Below are 19,377 nucleotides of genomic sequence, written 5' to 3'. Positions count from 1 at the left end.
TGTAATCTGTGGTTTAACTGACACTATAATCTGTGGTTTAACTGACACTATAATCTGTGGTTTAACTGACACTATAATCTGTGGTTTAACTGACACTATAATCTGTGGTTTAACTGACACTATAATCTGTGGTTTAACTGACACTATAATCTGTGATGCTGTGTTTTAACTGACACTATAATCTGTGTTTTAACTGACACTATAATCTGTGGTGCTGTTACGGTTTTCTTCCAATGAAAGAGAGGAGGACCAAAATGCAGCGTGGTTAATTCGATACATCTTTAATGAAGATGAACCACGAACAATACAAAAACAATAAACGTAACACGAGAACCTAACAGCCTATACTGCTGCAAACAAACACAGAGACAGGAACAATCACCCACGAAACACTCAAAGAATATGGCTGCCTAAATATGGTTCCCAATCAACGACAACGATAAACACCTGCCTCTGATTGAGAACCACTCTAGGCAACCATAGACTTACCTAGAGTACTACTCTAACCACAATCTCATAACTACAAACAACCCCAGACAAAACACACCACATAAATAAACCCATGTCACACCCTGGCCTGACCAAAATAATAAAGAAAACACAAAATACTAAGACCAGGGCGTGACAGATGCTGTGTTTTAACTGACACTATAATCTGTGATGCTGTGGTTTAACTGACACGCCGTCTGTTGCTGTATCTGTGTTGCAGGCAGAGTGGCGTGAGGAGGTGAAGCAACACTTTGAGAAGATCAAGTCAGAGGGGACGTGTATACACAGACTGGACGAGGAGATGATTATACGACGCAAGGAGGAGCTCAGGTACAGGAAGAGGGCCATGGATGGATGGATGATGGATGGATGGATGATGGATGGATAATGGATTAATGGATGGATGGATGGATGATAGATGGATGGATGATGGATGATGGATGGATGGATGATGGATGATGGATGATGGATGGATGGATTAATGGATGGATGGATGATGGATTAATGGATGGATGGATGGATGGATGAATGGATGAATGGATGGATGAATGGATGGATGGACGGATGGATGGATAGATGGATGGATGGATGGATGGATGAACGGATGGATGGATGATGGATGGATGGAAGGATGGATGGATGAATGGATGAATGGATGGATGAATGGATGGATGAATGGATGGATGGATGAATGAATGATGGATGGATGGATGGATGGATTAATTCCTTAATATTTAAGTGAATGAGTGAGTTAGTGAGGGAGCGAATGAACATGCAGAAAGAATCCTACAGTAGATACATAAATACCGTACAGACAGACAGTACATTAATAGCTAGCTGCATTATAATGTGTTTGTATTAACCCCTATTTGTCTCGTTGGCTTTCTCTCTCCCTCTCTACCAGACATGCCCTGGATATACGCGAGCACTATGAGAGGAAGCTGGAGAGAGCCAACAACCTCTACATGGAGCTCAACGCCGTTATGCTACAGCTGGAACTCAAGGAGAAGGAGTTACTCAAGTAATAACCCTAGTTATTGTTGCACACCTTACACACAATATTCATGTTAAAGCTCTCGACCCGCTCCACTGTAGCCCTGTCGATGTGGATGGGAGCGTGCTCGCACCCCCTCCGTTTCCTGTAGTCCACGATCAGCTCCTTGGTCTTACTGACGTTTAGGGAGAGGTTGTTGCCCCGGCACCACACTGCCAGGTCACTGACCTCTTCCCTGTAGGTCGTCTCGTTGTCACCGGCGATCAGGCCTACCACCGTCATGTCATCAGCAAACTTAACGATGGAGTCGGAGTCCCACGCAGTCATGGGTGAACAGGAAGTACAGGAGGGGACTAAGCACGCACCCCTGGGGGGCCTCTGTGTTGAGGGTCAGCATGGCGGAAGTGGTGTTGCCTACCCTCACCACCTGGGGTCGTCCTGTCAGGAAGTCCTGTATCCAGTTGCAGAGGGAAATGTTCAATCCCAGGGTCTTAAGCTTGGTGACGAGCTTGGAGTGGACAATGTTGTTGAACACTGAGCTGTAATCAATGCACAGCATTGTCCAAATCACAAAAGACTTCAAATGGTCCAGTCACACACGTACAGTCGTGGAGAAGGCGCTACAGCACCTCTTCCCCCTCAGGAAATGGAAAAGGTTTGGCATTGGCCCTCAAATCCTCAAAAAAGTTATACAGCTGCACCACTGAGAGCATCTTGACTAGCTGCATCACTGTTCGGTATGGCAACAGCACCGCCCTCGATTGCATGGCGCTACAGAGGGTGATGCAGACAGCTGAGTACATCACTGGGGCCCGTCCATCCAGGACCTCTATATCAGGCGGTGTGAAAGGCAGGCCTGTAAAATCGTTAAAGACTCCAGACAACCAAGCTTTAGAAGGTTCTCTCTGCTTCGACATGGCAAGCGGTACCGGTGCATCAAGTCTGACACCAACAGGCTCCTGAACAGCTTCTATCCCCAAGCCATTAGACTGATAAATAGCTAACGAAATAGCTAACAAAATAGCTGACAAAATAGCTAACGAAATAGCTAACAAAATAGCTAACTTAAGAGCAAACTAAATAGCAAACTAAATAGCTAACAAAATAGCTAACAAAATGGCTAACTAAATAGCTAACTAAATGGCTAACTAAATAGCTAACTAAATGGCTAACTAAATAGCTAACTAAATAGCAAAATTGCAAGGGCTCTGCACACTCACAGGACTCTGCACACTCACAGGGCTCTGCACACTCACAGGACTCTGCACACTCACAGGACTCTGCACACTCACAGGACTCTGCACACTCACAGGGCTCTGCACACTCACAGGACTCAGCACACTCACAGGACTCTACACACTCACAGGACTCTGCACACTCACAGGGCTCTGCACACTCACAGGACTCTACACACTCACAGGACTCTGCACACTCACAGGGCTCTGCACACTCACAGGACTCTACACACTCACAGGACTCTGCACACTCACAGGGCTCTGCACACTCACAGGACTCTACACACTCACAGGGCTCTGCACACTCACAGGACTCTACACACTCACAGGGCTCTGCACACTCACAGGACTCTGCACACTCACAGGACTCTGCACACTCACAGGACTCAGCACACTCACAGGACTCTGCACACTCACAGGACTCTGCACACTCACAGGACTCTACATACTCACAGGACTCTGCACACTCACAGGGCTCTGCACACTCACAGGACTCTACACACTCACAGGGCTCTACACACTCACAGGACTCTACACACTCACAGGACTCTACACACTCACAGGACTATTATAATTTATGCTGCTGTTTTTCATACATCCTGATGCCTGGTCACCTTACCCCTAAACATGTCTACCTCCATCACTCCAGTATCAGGGCGGCAAGTAGCCTAGTGGTTGGAGCGTTGGACTAGTAACCGAAAGGTTGCAAGATCGAATCCCTGAGCTGACAAGGTAAAAATCGGTCTTTCTTCCCCTGAACAAGGCAGTTAAACCACTGTTCCTAGGCCATCATTGAAAATAAGAATTTGTTTTTAACTGACTTGCCGAGTTAAATAAAGGGAACATTTAAAAAATCCCTGCTCATTGTAAATATGGTATTGGAACTGACCCTGTATATAGTCTCCTTCCCCTTATACATATCTACCTCCATCACTCCAGTATCCCTGTACATTGTTAATATGGTACTGACCCTGTTTATAGTCACCTTACCCCTATACAAATCTACCAAAAGGTTGCTGGATCAAAAAAATCAGTCATTCTGCCCCTGAACAAGGCAATTAACCCACTGTTCCCTGGGCGCCAAAGACGTGGATGTCGATTAAGGCAGCCCCCCGCACCTCTCTGATTCAGAGGGGTTGGGTTAAATGCGGAAGCCACATTTCAGTTGAATGCATTCAGTTGTACAACTGACTAGATATCCCACTTTCCCTATCTACCTCCATCACTCCAGTATCCCTGCTCATTGTAAATATGCTATTGGAACTGACCCTGTATATAACTTCTTACTTTCTCATGTTCTTATTTGTTATTTGTATATCTGGTGTAATTGTGTTTCTACCGTATGTTATTTTATAGTCCTACATTGATATAGATTATTGCATTGTTGAGTTTTGAGTTTGCAAGAAAGGAATTTCGCAGTATTTTGAGGACTTAACATTAAAACTTGAAACTTGTGTATACAATACTCATCGTCATCTGTCACATGGAGCTAGAGGGAATAGCAGACATAGTATAATTAACATATAAGGCACGAGGGGGTGTGGTTTATGGCCAATATACCACGACTAAGGGCTGTTCTTGGGCGCGACGCAACGCGGAGTGCCTGGACACAGCCCTTAGCCGTGGTATATTGGCCATATACTACAAACCCCCAGGTGACTTATTGCTATTATAAACTGGTTAACAACGTAATTAGAGCACGAAAAATAAATGTTTTGTCATACCAGTGAAATACGGTCTGATATAGCATGGCTGTCAGCCAATCAGCATTCAGGGTTCGAACCACCCAGTTTATAATATATAATACCAACAATATGTTTGTTTTTTTGTGGCTTAGAAATGAACGAACAAACTAACAAAACGATGTTGTGTGTTTCCCAGGAGGGAGCAGTCACTGGATAAGAAGTACCCAGGATGCATCAAACACCACAGCTCCAGACAGGAACGCTCGTCCAACTCCATGGAGAAGCTCATCAAGAAACGCAACGTACCTCAGAAACTTCCCGCGCACAGCAAGAGGTGAGACTGAGGAGGGAGAAACCAGTCTTTACTGTTCACACTTCTCACTAATTTGTCACGATTTGTTGTTCAATCCATGTCAGTGTAGTTTTGATTACTGAAATACATTGTGGTAACAGGGACATGGCATGGTTATAATCTAGTATTACTTGTTATAGGCATGTACACAGTCTTTACTGTTGATAGTTTCTTTGGATATCAGGGGACGGCTGCATTAATTTCTCTTCTCTACATTTTAGTCATTTAGCAGATATATTATCCAGAGCAACTTACAGTTAGTGCATTCATCTGAAGATAGCACCTTTTTTTTAAGAGTTTAGAATATATACATAACCTTAATAATATATATATAATATAAATTATATAAATATATAATATATATACAGTGCCTTGCGAAAGTATTCGGCCCCCTTGAACTTTGCGACCTTTTGCCACATTTCAGGCTTCAAACATAAAGATATAAAACTGTATTTTTTTTGTGAAGAATCAACAACAAGTGGGACACAATCATGAAGTGGAACGACATTTATTGGATATTTCAAACTTTTTTAACAAAACAAAAACTGAAAAATTGTCCGTGCAAAATTATTCAGCCCCCTTAAGTTAATACTTTGTAGCGCCACCTTTTGCTGCGATTACAGCTGTAAGTCGGTTGGGGTATGTCTCTATCAGTTTTGCACATCGAGAGACTGACATTTTTTCCCATTCCTCCTTGCAAAACAGCTCGAGCTCAGTGAGGTTGGATGGAGAGCATTTGTGAACAGCAGTTTTCAGTTCTTTCCACAGATTCTCGATTGGATTCAGGTCTGGACTTTGACTTGGCCATTCTAACACCTGGATATGTTTATTTTTGAACCATTCCATTGTAGATTTTGCTTTATGTTTTGGATCATTGTCTTGTTGGAAGACAAATCTCCGTCCCAGTCTCAGGTCTTTTGCAGACTCCATCAGGTTTTCTTCCAAAATGGTCCTGTATTTGGCTCCATCCATCTTCCCATCAATTTTAACCATCTTCCCTGTCCCTGCTGAAGAAAAGCAGGCCCAAACCATGATGCTGCCACCACCATGTTTGACAGTGGGTATGGTGTGTTCAGGGTGATGAGCTGTGTTGCTTTTACGCCAAACATAACGTTTTGCATTGTTGCCAAAAAGTTCAATTTTGGTTTCATCTGACCAGAGCACCTTCTTCCACATGTTTGGTGTGTCTCCCAGGTGGCTTGTGGCAAACTTTAAATTACACTTTTTATGGATATCTTTAAGAAATGTCTTTCTTCTTGCCACTCTTCCATAAAGGCCAGATTTGTGCAATATACGACTGATTGTTGTCCTATAGACAGAGTCTCCCACCTCAGCTGTAGATCTCTGCAGTTCATCCAGAGTGATCATGGGCCTCTTGGCTGCATCTCTGATCAGTCTTCTCCTTGTATGAGCTGAAAGTTTAGAGGGACGGCCAGGTCTTGGTAGATTTGCAGTGGTCTGATACTCCTTCCATTTCAATATTATCGCTTGCACAGTGCTCCTTGGGATGTTTAAAGCTTGGGAAATCTTTTTGTATCCAAATCCGGCTTTAAACTTCTTCACAACAGTATCTCGGACCTGCCTGGTGTGTTCCTTGTTCTTCATGATGCTCTCTGCGCTTTTAACGGACCTCTGAGACTATCACAGTGCAGGTGCATTTATACGGAGACTTGATTACACACAGGTGGATTGTATTTATCATCATTAGTCATTTAGTTCAACATTGGATCATTCAGAGATCCTCACTGAAATGCTGGAGAGAGTTTGCTGCACTGAAAGTAAAGGGGCTGAATAATTTTGCACGCCCAATGTTTCAGTTTTTGATTTGTTAAAAAAGTTTAAAATATCCAATAAATGTCGTTCCACTTCATGATTGTGTCCCACTTGTTGTTGATTCTTCACAAAAAAATACAGTTTTATATCTTTATGTTTGAAGCCTGAAATGTGGCAAAAGGTCGCAAAGTTCAAGGGGGCCGAATACTTTCGCAAGGCACTGTATATATAAACTGAACGTGCCATTGGAACACAGGAGTGATGGTTGCTGATAATGGGCCTCTGTACACCTATGTAGATATTCCATTTAAAAAAATCTGCCGTTTACCGCTACAATAGTAATTTACAACATTAACAATGTCTACACTGTATTTCTGATAAATATGATGTTATTTTAATGGACAAAAAAACAAGGACATTTCTAAGTGACCCCAAACCTTTGAACTGTAGTGTAGGTGGGACAACCACATAACTTAGTCATAGTAAGTACATTTTTCCTCAATAAAGTAGCTATCAGCAACGGCAGACAACTTGACTGACTTTATTGAGCCATGCTCAGTGTAGAGAAACTAAAGACTTTACTCACTGTGAATCCACTGTGTTGTTCCAGTAGACCAGACCTGTTAAAGTCAGAGGTGATCCTTCCCAAGCTGGACTCCTCCATGACTCAGGTGACCATCCCCTCATGCCCCCAGAAGGGATCCACGTCCCCGGGGAGGTCACGTCGGGCCAAGCCCCGCTACAGGAAGGCAGGGAAGGGCAGCAGTGGAGACCTAGCTGGGCTGAAGGCTGCGTTATCGTCCACACTGGGCCTGGCTAATACTACGTCTCTGACCACCTCCACACCCAGGTATTTATGTTGACAACTCTCATTACTGGATGTGTGGTTGGATTCATTTTTTAAATATAAGACATGTATATAAATGTTTTATGTATCATTGTGTCCGTTCTGTCGCTGTCTCACGGAATCTTTCATGGATTCCTAACAAAACCCATTAGAGGTCGAAGGTCGTAGAGGAGGGCCCTTCTATTCAACTATCTCCTCCAATGCAATTGAGAAGAATGCGAGGAATCGGAAAAACGACCAATTGAGATAGAGCCAGAGTGTAATTTTGCTGCAACCAAATCGCCCTTCAGGGCCCACAATAAAGATGTATTCTTCCCCCCAGCAGCAAGCAGCATCTGGACCCCAGCGCAGCTCTGAGAGGTCTCCAGCATGATCTGCTGCTGAAGAAGATGTCCTCGTCCAGTCCAGACCTCATCTCTACCACCATGGAGGCAGAGGGTCGCCGCAGGGGACTGGAGAGACCTGGTCTGGAGAGAGGGGGTAGCCAGAGCGCCTCCGCAGGCCTAGGAGGAGGTGAATTTATATCATTAATATTGTCCGATAGGAACATTTGTATACAGTGCATTCTGAAAGTATTCAGACCCCTTCACTTTTTCCAAACGTTGTTACGTTACAGCCTTATTCTAAAAAGGATTCAATTAAAATGTTTCCTCATCAAGCTACACACAATACGCTATAGACTCAAAGATGAAACAGGTTTTTAGAAAGTTTTGCAAATGTATTAAAAATAAAAAAAAACAGATACCTTATTTCCATAAGTATTCAGACCCTTTGCTATGAGGCTCGAAATTGAGCTGAGGCGCATCCTGTTTCCATTGATCATCCTTGAGATGTTTCTACAACTTGATTGGAGTCAATTGGTAAATTGGTAAATTCAATTGATTGGACATGATGTGGAAAGGCACACACCTGTCTATATGAAGGTCCCACAGTTGACAGTGCATGTCAGAGCAAAAACCAAGCCATGATGGCATTGTCTGTAGAGCTCCGAGACAAGATTGTGTCGAGGCACAGATCTGGGGAAGGGAACCATGTCTGCAGTCTTGAAGGTTCTAAGAACACAGTGGCCTCCAACATTCTAAAATGGAAGAAGTTTGGAACCACCAAGACTCTTCCTAGAGCTGGCTGCCCGGCCAAATCGAGCAATCGGGGGAGAAGGGCCTTGGTTAGGGAGGTGACCAAGAACACGATGGTCACTCAGACAGAGCTCCAGAGTTCATCTGTGGACATTGGAGAACCTTCCAGAAGGTCAGCCCGCTTGGACATAAAGGACACTCAGACCATGAGAAACAAGATTCAAGATTCTCTGGTCTGATGAAACCAAGATTGAACTCTTTGCCCTGAATGACAAGCGTCACGTCTAGAGGAAACCTGGCACCATCCCTACGGTGAAGCATGGTGGAGGCAGCATTATGCTGTGGGGATGTTTTTCAGCAGCAGAGACTGGGAGACTAGTCAGGATCGAGGGAAAGATGAACGGAGCAAAGTACAGAGAGATCCTTGATGTAAACCTTCTGTAGAGCGCTCAGGATCTCAGACTGAGGCGAAGTTCATCTTCCAACAGGATAACGACCCTAATCACACTGCCAAGACAACGCAGGTGTGGCTTTGGGACAAATCTCTGAATATCCTTGAGTGGCCCAGCCAAAGCCCAGACTTGAACCCAATTGAACATCTCTGGAGAGACTTGAAAATAGCTGTGCAGCGACACTCCCCATTCAACCTGACAGAGCTTGAGAGGATCTGCAGAGAAGAATGGGGGAAACTCCCCAAATACAGTTGCACCAAGCTGGTAGCATCATACCCAAGAAGACTCGAGGCTGTAATCGCTGCCAAAAGAACTTCAACAAAGTACTGAGTAAAGGGTCTGAATAACATAACGTAACAAAATGTGGAAAAAGTGAAGGGGTCTGAATACTTTCCAAATGCCCTGTATACAGGGATACCTGACATACATTTAAGGCTACAACGATAAAGACGATAAAGACTACATTTTAGGATATTTCTCCGTGTCGGGGAAACCAGCCCATAATGTTCCGCATACAGCACTATAGACAGTCACAGAACACACATCACTATAGACAGTCACAGAACACACATCACTATAGACAGTCACAGGACACACATCACTATAGACAGTCACAGGACATACATCACTATAGACAGTCACAGGACACACATCACTATAGACAGTCACAGGGCATACACCATTATAGACAGTCACAGGACACACATCACTATAGACAGTCACAGGACATACATCACTATAGACAGTCACAGGACACACACCACTATAGACAGTCACAGGACACACATCACTATAGACAGTCACAGGACACACATCACTATAGACAGTCACAGGACATACATCACTATAGACAGTCACAGGACACACATCACTATAGACAGTCACAGGACATACATCACTATAGACAGTCACAGGGCATACACCACTATAGACAGTCACAGGACACACATCACTATAGACAGTCACAGGACACACATCACTATAGACAGTCACAGGACATACATCACTATAGACAGTCACAGGACACACATCACTATAGACAGTCACAGGACACACATCACTATAGACAGTCACAGGACACACATCACTATAGACAGTCACAGGACACACATCACTATAGACAGTCACAGGACACACATCACTATAGACAGTCACAGGACATACATCACTATAGACAGTCACAGGACATACATAAGACATGATGAGCCAAACATACGTAAATAAATATAGTGCAAATAAATATCGTGTAAATAAATATTGTAAATAAATATAGTGTAAATAAATAGTGTAAATAAATATAGTGCAAATAAATATAATGTAAATAAATAGTGTAAATAAATATAGTGCAAATAAATATGTCAATAAATAGTGTAAATAAATATAGTGTAAATAAATAGTGTAAATAAATATAGTGTAAATAAATATAATGTAAATAAATATAGTGTAAATAAATAGTGTAAATAAATATAATGTAAATAAATATAGTGTAAATAAATAGTGTAAATAAATATAATGTAAATAAATAGTGTAAATAAATATAATGTAAATAAATATTGTAAATAAATATAGTGTAAATAAATAGTGTAAATAAATATAGTGCAAATAAATATAGTGTAAATAAATAGTGTAAATAAATATAGTGCAAATAAATATGTCAATAAATAGTGTAAATAAATATAGTGTAAATAAATAGTGTAAATAAATATAGTGTAAATAAATATAATGTAAATAAATATAGTGTAAATAAATAGTGTAAATAAATATAATGTAAATAAATATAGTGTAAATAAATAGTGTAAATAAATATAATGTAAATAAATAGTGTAAATAAATATAATGTAAATAAATATTGTAAATAAATATAGTGTAAATAAATAGTGTAAATAAATATAGTGCAAATAAATATAATGTAAATAAATAGTGTAAATAAATATAGTGCAAATAAATATGTAAATAAATAGTGTAAATAAATATAGTGTAAATAAATATAGTGCAAATAAATAGTGTAAATAAATATAATGTAAATAAATAGTGTAAATAAATATAATGTAAATAAATAGTGTAAATAAATATAGCGTAAATAAATATAGTGCAAATAAATATAATGTAAATAAATAGTGTAAATAAATATAATGTAAATAAATAGTGTAAATAAATATAGTGTAAATAAATAGTGTAAATAAATATAGCGTAAATAAATATAGTGCAAATAAATATAGTGTAAATAAATATAGTGCAAATAAATATAGTGTAAATAAATATAATGTAAATAAATAGTGTAAATAAATATAATGTAAATAAATAGTGTAAATAAATATAGCGTAAATAAATATAGTGCAAATAAATATAGTGTAAATATAGTCATTTATGGTTTATAGTCTTATGTATTTAGGAAACTAGGAAACTGATGCTGGTTGTTATGAATGACTTACAGGTGGAGGAGGAGGTGGTGGAGGAGGGACGGAGGATGGAGGGGTGGGGACAGATGACCAGACAGAGACCCCACCGCGTAGCAACACTCCCAGCGAGGACGCGGCCTCCATACCGTTCTCCAGCAGCCCAGACTCCCCCTGTGGGAGGGGGGCAGCGGCAGGGAGGGGGTCGGTGCTGGGAGGCCCAGGAAGGTTACTTCAGGACGGGGAGGACAAGGAGGAGTGCACAGGGATCATCAGGTCACCCAGGAGCCAACACCTCACACCTGCAGCCCTGCTCTACCGGAAACAAGTCACACGCAAACAGGTAGTCATCAGTAGGACGATGGATGGTATCAGGCGGCTTTAATATACTAACTAACCTAGAACCAGGAGAGTCTCCTGACCAGTTATACTAACTAACCTAGAACCAGGAGATTCTCCTGACCAGTTATACTAACTAACCTTGAGACAGGAGATTCTCCTGACCAGTTATACTAACTAACCTAGAAACAAGAGATTATCCTGACCAGTTATACTAACTAACCTAGAAAGAAGAGAGTCTCCTGACCAGTTATACTAACTAACCTAGAAAGAAGAGATTCTCCTGACCAGTTATAGTAACTAACCTTGAGACAGGAGATTCTCCTGACCAGTTATACTAACTAACCTAGAACCAGGAGAGTCTCCTGACCAGTTATACTAACTAACCTAGAACCAGGAGATTCTCCTGACCAGTTATACTAACTAACCTAGAAACAGGAGAGTCTCCTGACCAGTTATACTAACTAACTTAGAACCAGGATATTCTCCTGACCAGTTATACTAACTAACCTTGAGACAGGAGATTCTCCTGACCAGTTATACTAACTAACCTTGAGACAAGAGATTCTCCTGACCAGTTATACTAACTAACCTAGAAACAGGAGAGTCTCCTGACCAGTTATACTAACTAACCTTGAGACAAGAGATTCTCCTGACCAGTTATACTAACTAACCTAGAACCAGGAGAGTCTCCTGACCAGTTATACTAACTAACCTTGAGACAGGAGAGTCTCCTGACCAGTTATACTAACTAACCTTGAAACAAGAGATTCTCCTGACCAGTTATACTAACTAACCTAGAACCAGGAGAGTCTCCTGACCAGTTATACTAACTAACCTAGAACCAGGAGATTCTCCTGACCAGTTATACTAACTAACCTAGAAAGAAGAGATTCTCCTGACCAGTTATACTAACTAACCTAGAAAGAAGAGATTCTCCTGAACAGTTATACTAACTAACCTAGAAACAAGAGATTCTCCTGACCAGTTATAGTAACTAACCTTGAAACAAGAGATTCTCCTGAACAGTTATACTAACTAACCTTGAAACAAGAGATTCTCCTGACCAGTTATAGTAACTAACCTTGAAACAAGAGATTCTCCTGACCAGTTATAGTAACTAACCTTGAAACAAGAGATTCTCCTGACCAGTTATACTAACTAACCTAGAACCAGGAGATTCTCCTGACCAGTTATACTGACTAACCCAAGAAATAGGCTAGAATACTGTAGTGTTGATTCCTCTTATCTTTCCTTTTCACTTACACATCTTCCCTTTACTTCTGCAGAGACGTGGTGTGTCCTCAGAGGAAGAGGAGGGAGAGGTGGACAGTGAGGTGGAGTTACCACGGAGACGGTAAGAAAATACATCTTATACATTATACAGTATATAGTCATGATTCATTATACAGTATATAGTCATGATTAATTATACTTATATAGTCATGATTCATTATAGAGTATATAGTCATGATTCTATAGTAGTATATAGTCATGATTCATTATACAGTATATAGTCATGATTCTATAGTAGTATATAGTCATGATTCTATAGTAGTATATAGTCATAATTCTATAGTAGTATATAGTCATGGTTCATTATACAGTATATAGTCATGATTCTATAGTAGTATATAGTCATGATTCTATAGTAGTATATAGTCATGATTCTATAGTAGTATATAGTCATGATTCTATAGTAGTATATAGTCATGGTTCATTATACAGTATATAGTCATGATTCATTATACAGTAAATAGTCATTATTCATTATACAGTATATAGTCATGATTCATTATACAGTATATAGTCATTATTCATTATACAGTATATAGTCATTATTCATTATACAGTATATAGTCATGATTCTATAGTAGTATATAGTCATGATTCATTATACAGTATATAGTCATGATTCTATAGTAGTATATAGTCATGATTCTATAGTAGTATATAGTCATAATTCTATAGTAGTATATAGTCATGGTTCATTATACAGTATATAGTCATGATTCTATAGTAGTATATAGTCATGATTCTATAGTAGTATATAGTCATGATTCTATAGTAGTATATAGTCATGATTCTATAGTAGTATATAGTCATGGTTCATTATACAGTATATAGTCATGATTCATTATACAGTAAATAGTCATTATTCATTATACAGTATATAGTCATGATTCATTATACAGTATATAGTCATTATTCATTATACAGTATATAGTCATTATTCATTATACAGTATATAGTCATGATTCTATAGTAGTATATAGTCATGATTCATTATACCTATATAGTCATGATTCTATAGTAGTATATAGTCATGATTCATTATACAGTATATAGTCATTATTCATTATACAGTATATAGTCATTATTCATTATACAGTATATAGTCATGATTCTATAGTAGTATATAGTCATGATTCATTATACAGTATATAGTCATGATTCATTATACAGTATATAGTCATGATTCTATAGTAGTATATAGTCATGATTCTATAGTAGTATATAGTCATGGTTCATTATACAGTATATAGTCATGATTCATTATACAGTATATAGTCATGATTCTATAGTAGTATATAGTCATGGTTCATTATACAGTATATAGTCATGATTCATTATACAGTATATAGTCATGATTCTATAGTAGTATATAGTCATGATTCTATAGTAGTATATAGTCATGGTTCATTATACAGTATATAGTCATGATTCATTATACAGTATATAGTCATGATTCTATAGTAGTATATAGTCATGGTTCATTATACAGTATATAGTCATGATTCATTATACAGTATATAGTCATTATTCATTATACAGTATATAGTCATGATTCTATAGTAGTATATAGTCATGATTCATTATACAGTATATAGTCATGATTCTATAGTAGTATATAGTCATAATTCTATAGTAGTATATAGTCATGATTCATTATACAGTATATAGTCATGATTCTATAGTAGTATATAGTCATAATTCTATAGTAGTATATAGTCATGATTCATTATACAGTATATAGTCATGATTCATTATACAGTATATAGTCATTATTCATTATACAGTATATAGTCATTATTCTATAGTAGTATATAGTCATGATTCATTATACAGTATATAGTCATGATTCATTATACAGTATATAGTCATTATTCTATAGTACTATATAGTCATTATTCATTATACAGTATATAGTCATTATTCTATAGTAGTATATAGTCATGATTCATTATACAGTATATAGTCATGATTCATTATACAGTATATAGTAATGATTCTATAGTACTATATAGTCATTATTCATTATACAGTATATAGTCATGATTCATTATACAGTATATAGTAATGATTCTATAGTACTATATAGTCATTATTCATTATACAGTATATAGTCATGATTCATTATACAGTATATAGTAATGATTCTATAGTACTATATAGTCATTATTCATTATACAGTATATAGTCATGATTCTGTAGTAGTATATAGTCATGATTCTATAGTAGTATATAGTCATGATTATATAGTAGTATATAGTCATGATTCTATAGTAGTATATAGTCATGATTCTATAGTAGTATATAGTCATGATTCTATAGTAGTATATAGTCATGATTCATTATACAGTATGTATTCATGATTCTATAGTAGTACATAGTCCAGCAGAAAGAACCTATTGGTATATCAAAATTGAGCTTGTGTCTGTGAGAGCCCAAGGATGTAATCTATGTCCTGCTCCTCTTGTCTTCCTCATGCAGTCGACCGGTAAGCATAACCAAGTGCCAGTCCCTGTCCACCTTCAGCTCTGAGAACCTGTCTGCCGTGTCCGTGTCGGACGGAGAGGAGGGCAACACCAGTGACCACTCCCACAGCGGCACGCCGGACGTGGTCAGTACCAACACAGACGAGCGGCTGGACGACAAGAGCGACGACCTTCTGTCCCAGGGGTCGGAGATCCCTGCCGACCCCGCCCTCGACCCGGCCGACGGTTTATCAGAGAAGGAGGCCGCCATACGCCAGGTCAAGACCCAGCTCAACACGGGGCAGAACTATGAGGTGGGTAAGGGCTCTGGTTACTATGACAACTATACGACTGGAACTGAAACTACGAGGTAGGGTTACTATGACAACTAGAACTGTGAGGTAGGGTTACCATGGGAACTGTTATGTTTAGCCATAAACGACAGAGAAATGAGCAGGAATTCCGTTATAATACATTCTCTCGTCGTTATAGGGCCAACATCACTATTACAGAACATATGGTTACATTTGGATTTTGCTCTAGTGTAGGGACCTTAGTTTTCCCTGATCAACAGGGCCCAGTTTTAGGGGTACAGAATATTTACAAACCAGGTAATGCTCAGGTAGCCTGGGTACCGGTCTGTTTGTGCTATTGTTCCAGAGTGGAATGATAGCACAAACAAACTGGTATCCAGGCTAATATGAAGGTGAGATGGCTGGCCCATTGCCATTGTCTAACTCTACCTCTCTCTCTATTCCTCTAACCTAGGGCCTGTATGATGACTCTGACTGTGACAGTGCAGAGCTGGACCACTCAGGCTGCACAGAGCCCCAGCACCATAGGCCCCCCAGCACCAACTGGTGAGGAGACCAGATGCAGATCTTAGCCCCACTCCCAAACTCTACTCCCCAGCCCTACTCCCCCAGCCCTACTCCCCCAGCCCGACTCCCCCAGCCCGACTCCCCCAGCCCTACTCCCCCAGCCCTACTCCCCATCCCTACTCCCCAGTCCTACTCCCTCAGCCCTACTCCCCAGTCCTACTCCCCCAGCCCTACTCCCCAGCCCTACTCCCCCAGTCCTACTCCCCCAGCTCTACTCCCCCAGTCCTACTCCCCCAGTCCGACTCCCCCAGACCTACTCCCCCATCCCTACTCCCCCAGCCCTACTCTCCATCCCTACTCCCCAGTCCTACTCCCCCAGCCCTACTCCCCCATCCCTATTCCCCCAGCCCGACTCGACAGATCTGTTTCTGCTTCCTTGCCAACTCCTTTGGTCATTATAACACATAAACTGGTCTTAGACCATGCTGACACTCCCCAAACCCAACCTTGCAAAAACACTTCAACTCACCTCACCTACAGTGACCTCTGCACCACCAGACAATTGATATAATGTCTACATGTTGTAGTGATTCCTTCACTATCCACCCTGTGGTTTCTTACTTCTTGATTTTGTAAACAAAAACAAAAAAATAACTTTTTAAAAAGTGTCATATTTCAACATCTACCTATGTAATGTCTCCCGTTCAGATTTCACAATATGAGTGTCATTACACCTTCCAATTGTCAATGTCCACATCAACGGTGAGGCACCTAATGTTTTTTTTGTTTTTTTGCACTTAATGTTTACTTCATTTGTAGTGATTATTTATGTTCAAATTCCTGTGTTTCCTCACCAGCATTATGCACTGAGTGTCATTTCATTTATTTATTGAGTACAAGAGAAAATCAATGTCTACATTATTTTTTAAGTTGTTTACAATGTCACGTATTTATTGTTTTGCATCAGGGATTTTGTTGTCCTAATTTTGTATACAATTTGTATTTTATTTATGTTAACATTAACTGTATGTAAATATCTGACCTCTTGACACATTATACAAGGAAGAAATATCATTTGTATGAGTTAAAAATGTTAATCACTGTATCATGTAATGGTGCTGACTGATGTTTTACACTAGAGGGCGTTATTGCATTGTACCAGACAGAACAGGGGTGTATTCATAACGGAAACCGTTGTGCAACGAAAAACAAGACTTTCTATTGGACAAATTCAGGTAGGTCCCCTCCCCGTTTCATTCCGTTTGCTTCCGTTTGGCTCCTAGAGTACACGGTAAACGGTTTCCGTTGCAGAACTGGGTCGCGTTAAGCAGGGCACGACGTTGTGGAATGCTCAGATAGAAAAATGTTATATAGAACAAGCATGCCTCTCTGACAACAAAGAAATCATGTCAGCTCTATTCATGACATTTCTATCCGAAACGTTCAACAGTTGCCTACTGAATCTGAACATAGATATTCTATAACATAGAAATTCTATTTGGTCTGGTACCGGATGCTGTTCATAATGACTGGGCATTAGTAAAAGCATAGAAATAGAATCTAACCGAGTGCTTCTATTTCTATGGCATTAAGACACAGGCTGGAGAACAGAACAATAATAGCTAAAGAACAAGCAATATGTCCACAAACTCAGAATCATTCCCCTGGCTACAGCATGGAGCAAAACTAACCTATAGCCCAGCCCCTTTCTTTCAGGGTCGGTCTTGACATGTTTTTTTGTAGATCAACTATTGTATTTCTTTGGTATTGCAGTGTTTATACTGTATTAAAATGCAATACCACCTACTAGGATACCTTTGAGAACAAAACCTCAGGTCAAATCTCAAATGGCATCCTTATCTATATATATAGTGCCCTACTTTTCCCCACAGCTTTGGGTCAAAAGTAGCGCACTTCTTAAGGAACAGGGTGCCATTAGGGCCGAAACCTCGGTCACAGACCATGTGCATCTAGAAGTGTACAGATAGATCACTAGAGCATGCTTGTAATATAGTATGTATGCGTTGGATTGTATTTCCTGTCCAAATGCAGATGTCAGTCAGAGCATGAGGCTCAGATCAAAGGGACTTATCACCCATAGAAACAGAATCTAAAGGGATTCTAGTTCTATGACATCACCACCACTCACCTATCTATCCATCTCTATGGAAACTATCCAACTCAACAGCAACAGATGAGTTTGTTCCTAACTAGTTACCTGGCAACTAGTTAGTTCCCTGTCAACTAAAGGTTGCATCCCGATTCTCCACCCTTCCCTAAATGTGCACTTGTTCATTTCCGTTCATGGATTGAAAAGGAAAGGACTGGATTAAGAAATATGGTGGAAACCCCCATCAACCAGACCAATTTTTTGTTTTGATCCACAGGGAGGAGTGTGAAAGTGTAAACTTGGGCAGAACTGGGACACAATAGAGGCCCATGTTTGAACAGTCTCCATTAAATCCTCTGTAGCATTGAGGATTCCACTCCAACTTCACAGTCCACTCTATCGGGATGACTCAGCAGGTTCCATTTGATAAGCTATAAAATGGCAGCTCCTTAATATATTAAGGTTTTATAGTGTTTCTTTTGAATGTTCTGATCTCAGAATGTATTCTGTCCCATCAAGTCAAGCATTAACTTCATTAACTACTAGGTCTTATGCTGAATGACATCCAGACAGATGTCATCAAACGGATAAATAATTCATCGTTTTGTTGCCAATACAGCAAAAAGATCAATGCCCTCTGGTGACTGGAGAAATAGAGGGTCATTCTTGTATGTTTTCAAATTAGCCTGGTCCCAGATCTGTTTGTTAGTATCGTCTTACTAACTCCTATGGTCATTGTCAGGAACACCAACGTTTGGCAAGAGCGGTACAAACAGATCTGTGATCAGGCTCGTTTCCGTAATGCTGAATCAAAAAACAGACTCCTACTTTATAAAAAAGATAGAAAAAAAAAGAACTGTTTGTTTTATATTGCATTATGTATTGTATCTGTGTACAATAAATATATTTAAGAAGCAAATTAAGAAATAAATAAAAACGACTCACTGTTCAAAAACTGGCAATGTTTCAGTTCTGGTTATTAATGCAGAATGATTTTTATAAAAGTGTAGCAGGGACCATTCCAGATAACCGAATGCATAGAGTAGAATA

At 39.7% G+C, this 19,377-nt stretch overlaps 1 protein-coding gene across 1 annotated transcript in view; it reads left to right on the top strand.

Annotated features, from left to right (window-relative positions):
* Window positions 1–19,285, top strand: part of LOC110493290 (mitogen-activated protein kinase kinase kinase 12) — a 48,539-nt gene extending 29,254 nt beyond the window's left edge. The window contains exons 8-16 of the mRNA XM_036950888.2: window positions 710–819; window positions 1,394–1,510; window positions 4,600–4,737; window positions 7,139–7,378; window positions 7,698–7,888; window positions 11,338–11,642; window positions 12,928–12,995; window positions 15,413–15,710; window positions 16,165–19,285. Of these exons, the coding sequence (XP_036806783.2) occupies window positions 710–819; window positions 1,394–1,510; window positions 4,600–4,737; window positions 7,139–7,378; window positions 7,698–7,888; window positions 11,338–11,642; window positions 12,928–12,995; window positions 15,413–15,710; window positions 16,165–16,260 (1,563 nt within the window). The 3' untranslated portion in view covers window positions 16,261–19,285. The remainder of the gene's footprint in view (window positions 1–709; window positions 820–1,393; window positions 1,511–4,599; window positions 4,738–7,138; window positions 7,379–7,697; window positions 7,889–11,337; window positions 11,643–12,927; window positions 12,996–15,412; window positions 15,711–16,164) is intronic.
* Window positions 19,286–19,377: the final 92 nt, after the last annotated feature.

Source organism: Oncorhynchus mykiss, chromosome 17 (assembly GCF_057628025.1).
Source record: "Oncorhynchus mykiss isolate SJ-2025 chromosome 17, ASM5762802v1, whole genome shotgun sequence".
Lineage (NCBI taxonomy): Eukaryota > Metazoa > Chordata > Actinopteri > Salmoniformes > Salmonidae > Oncorhynchus > Oncorhynchus mykiss.
This window is presented reverse-complemented; position numbering and strand designations above follow the sequence as displayed.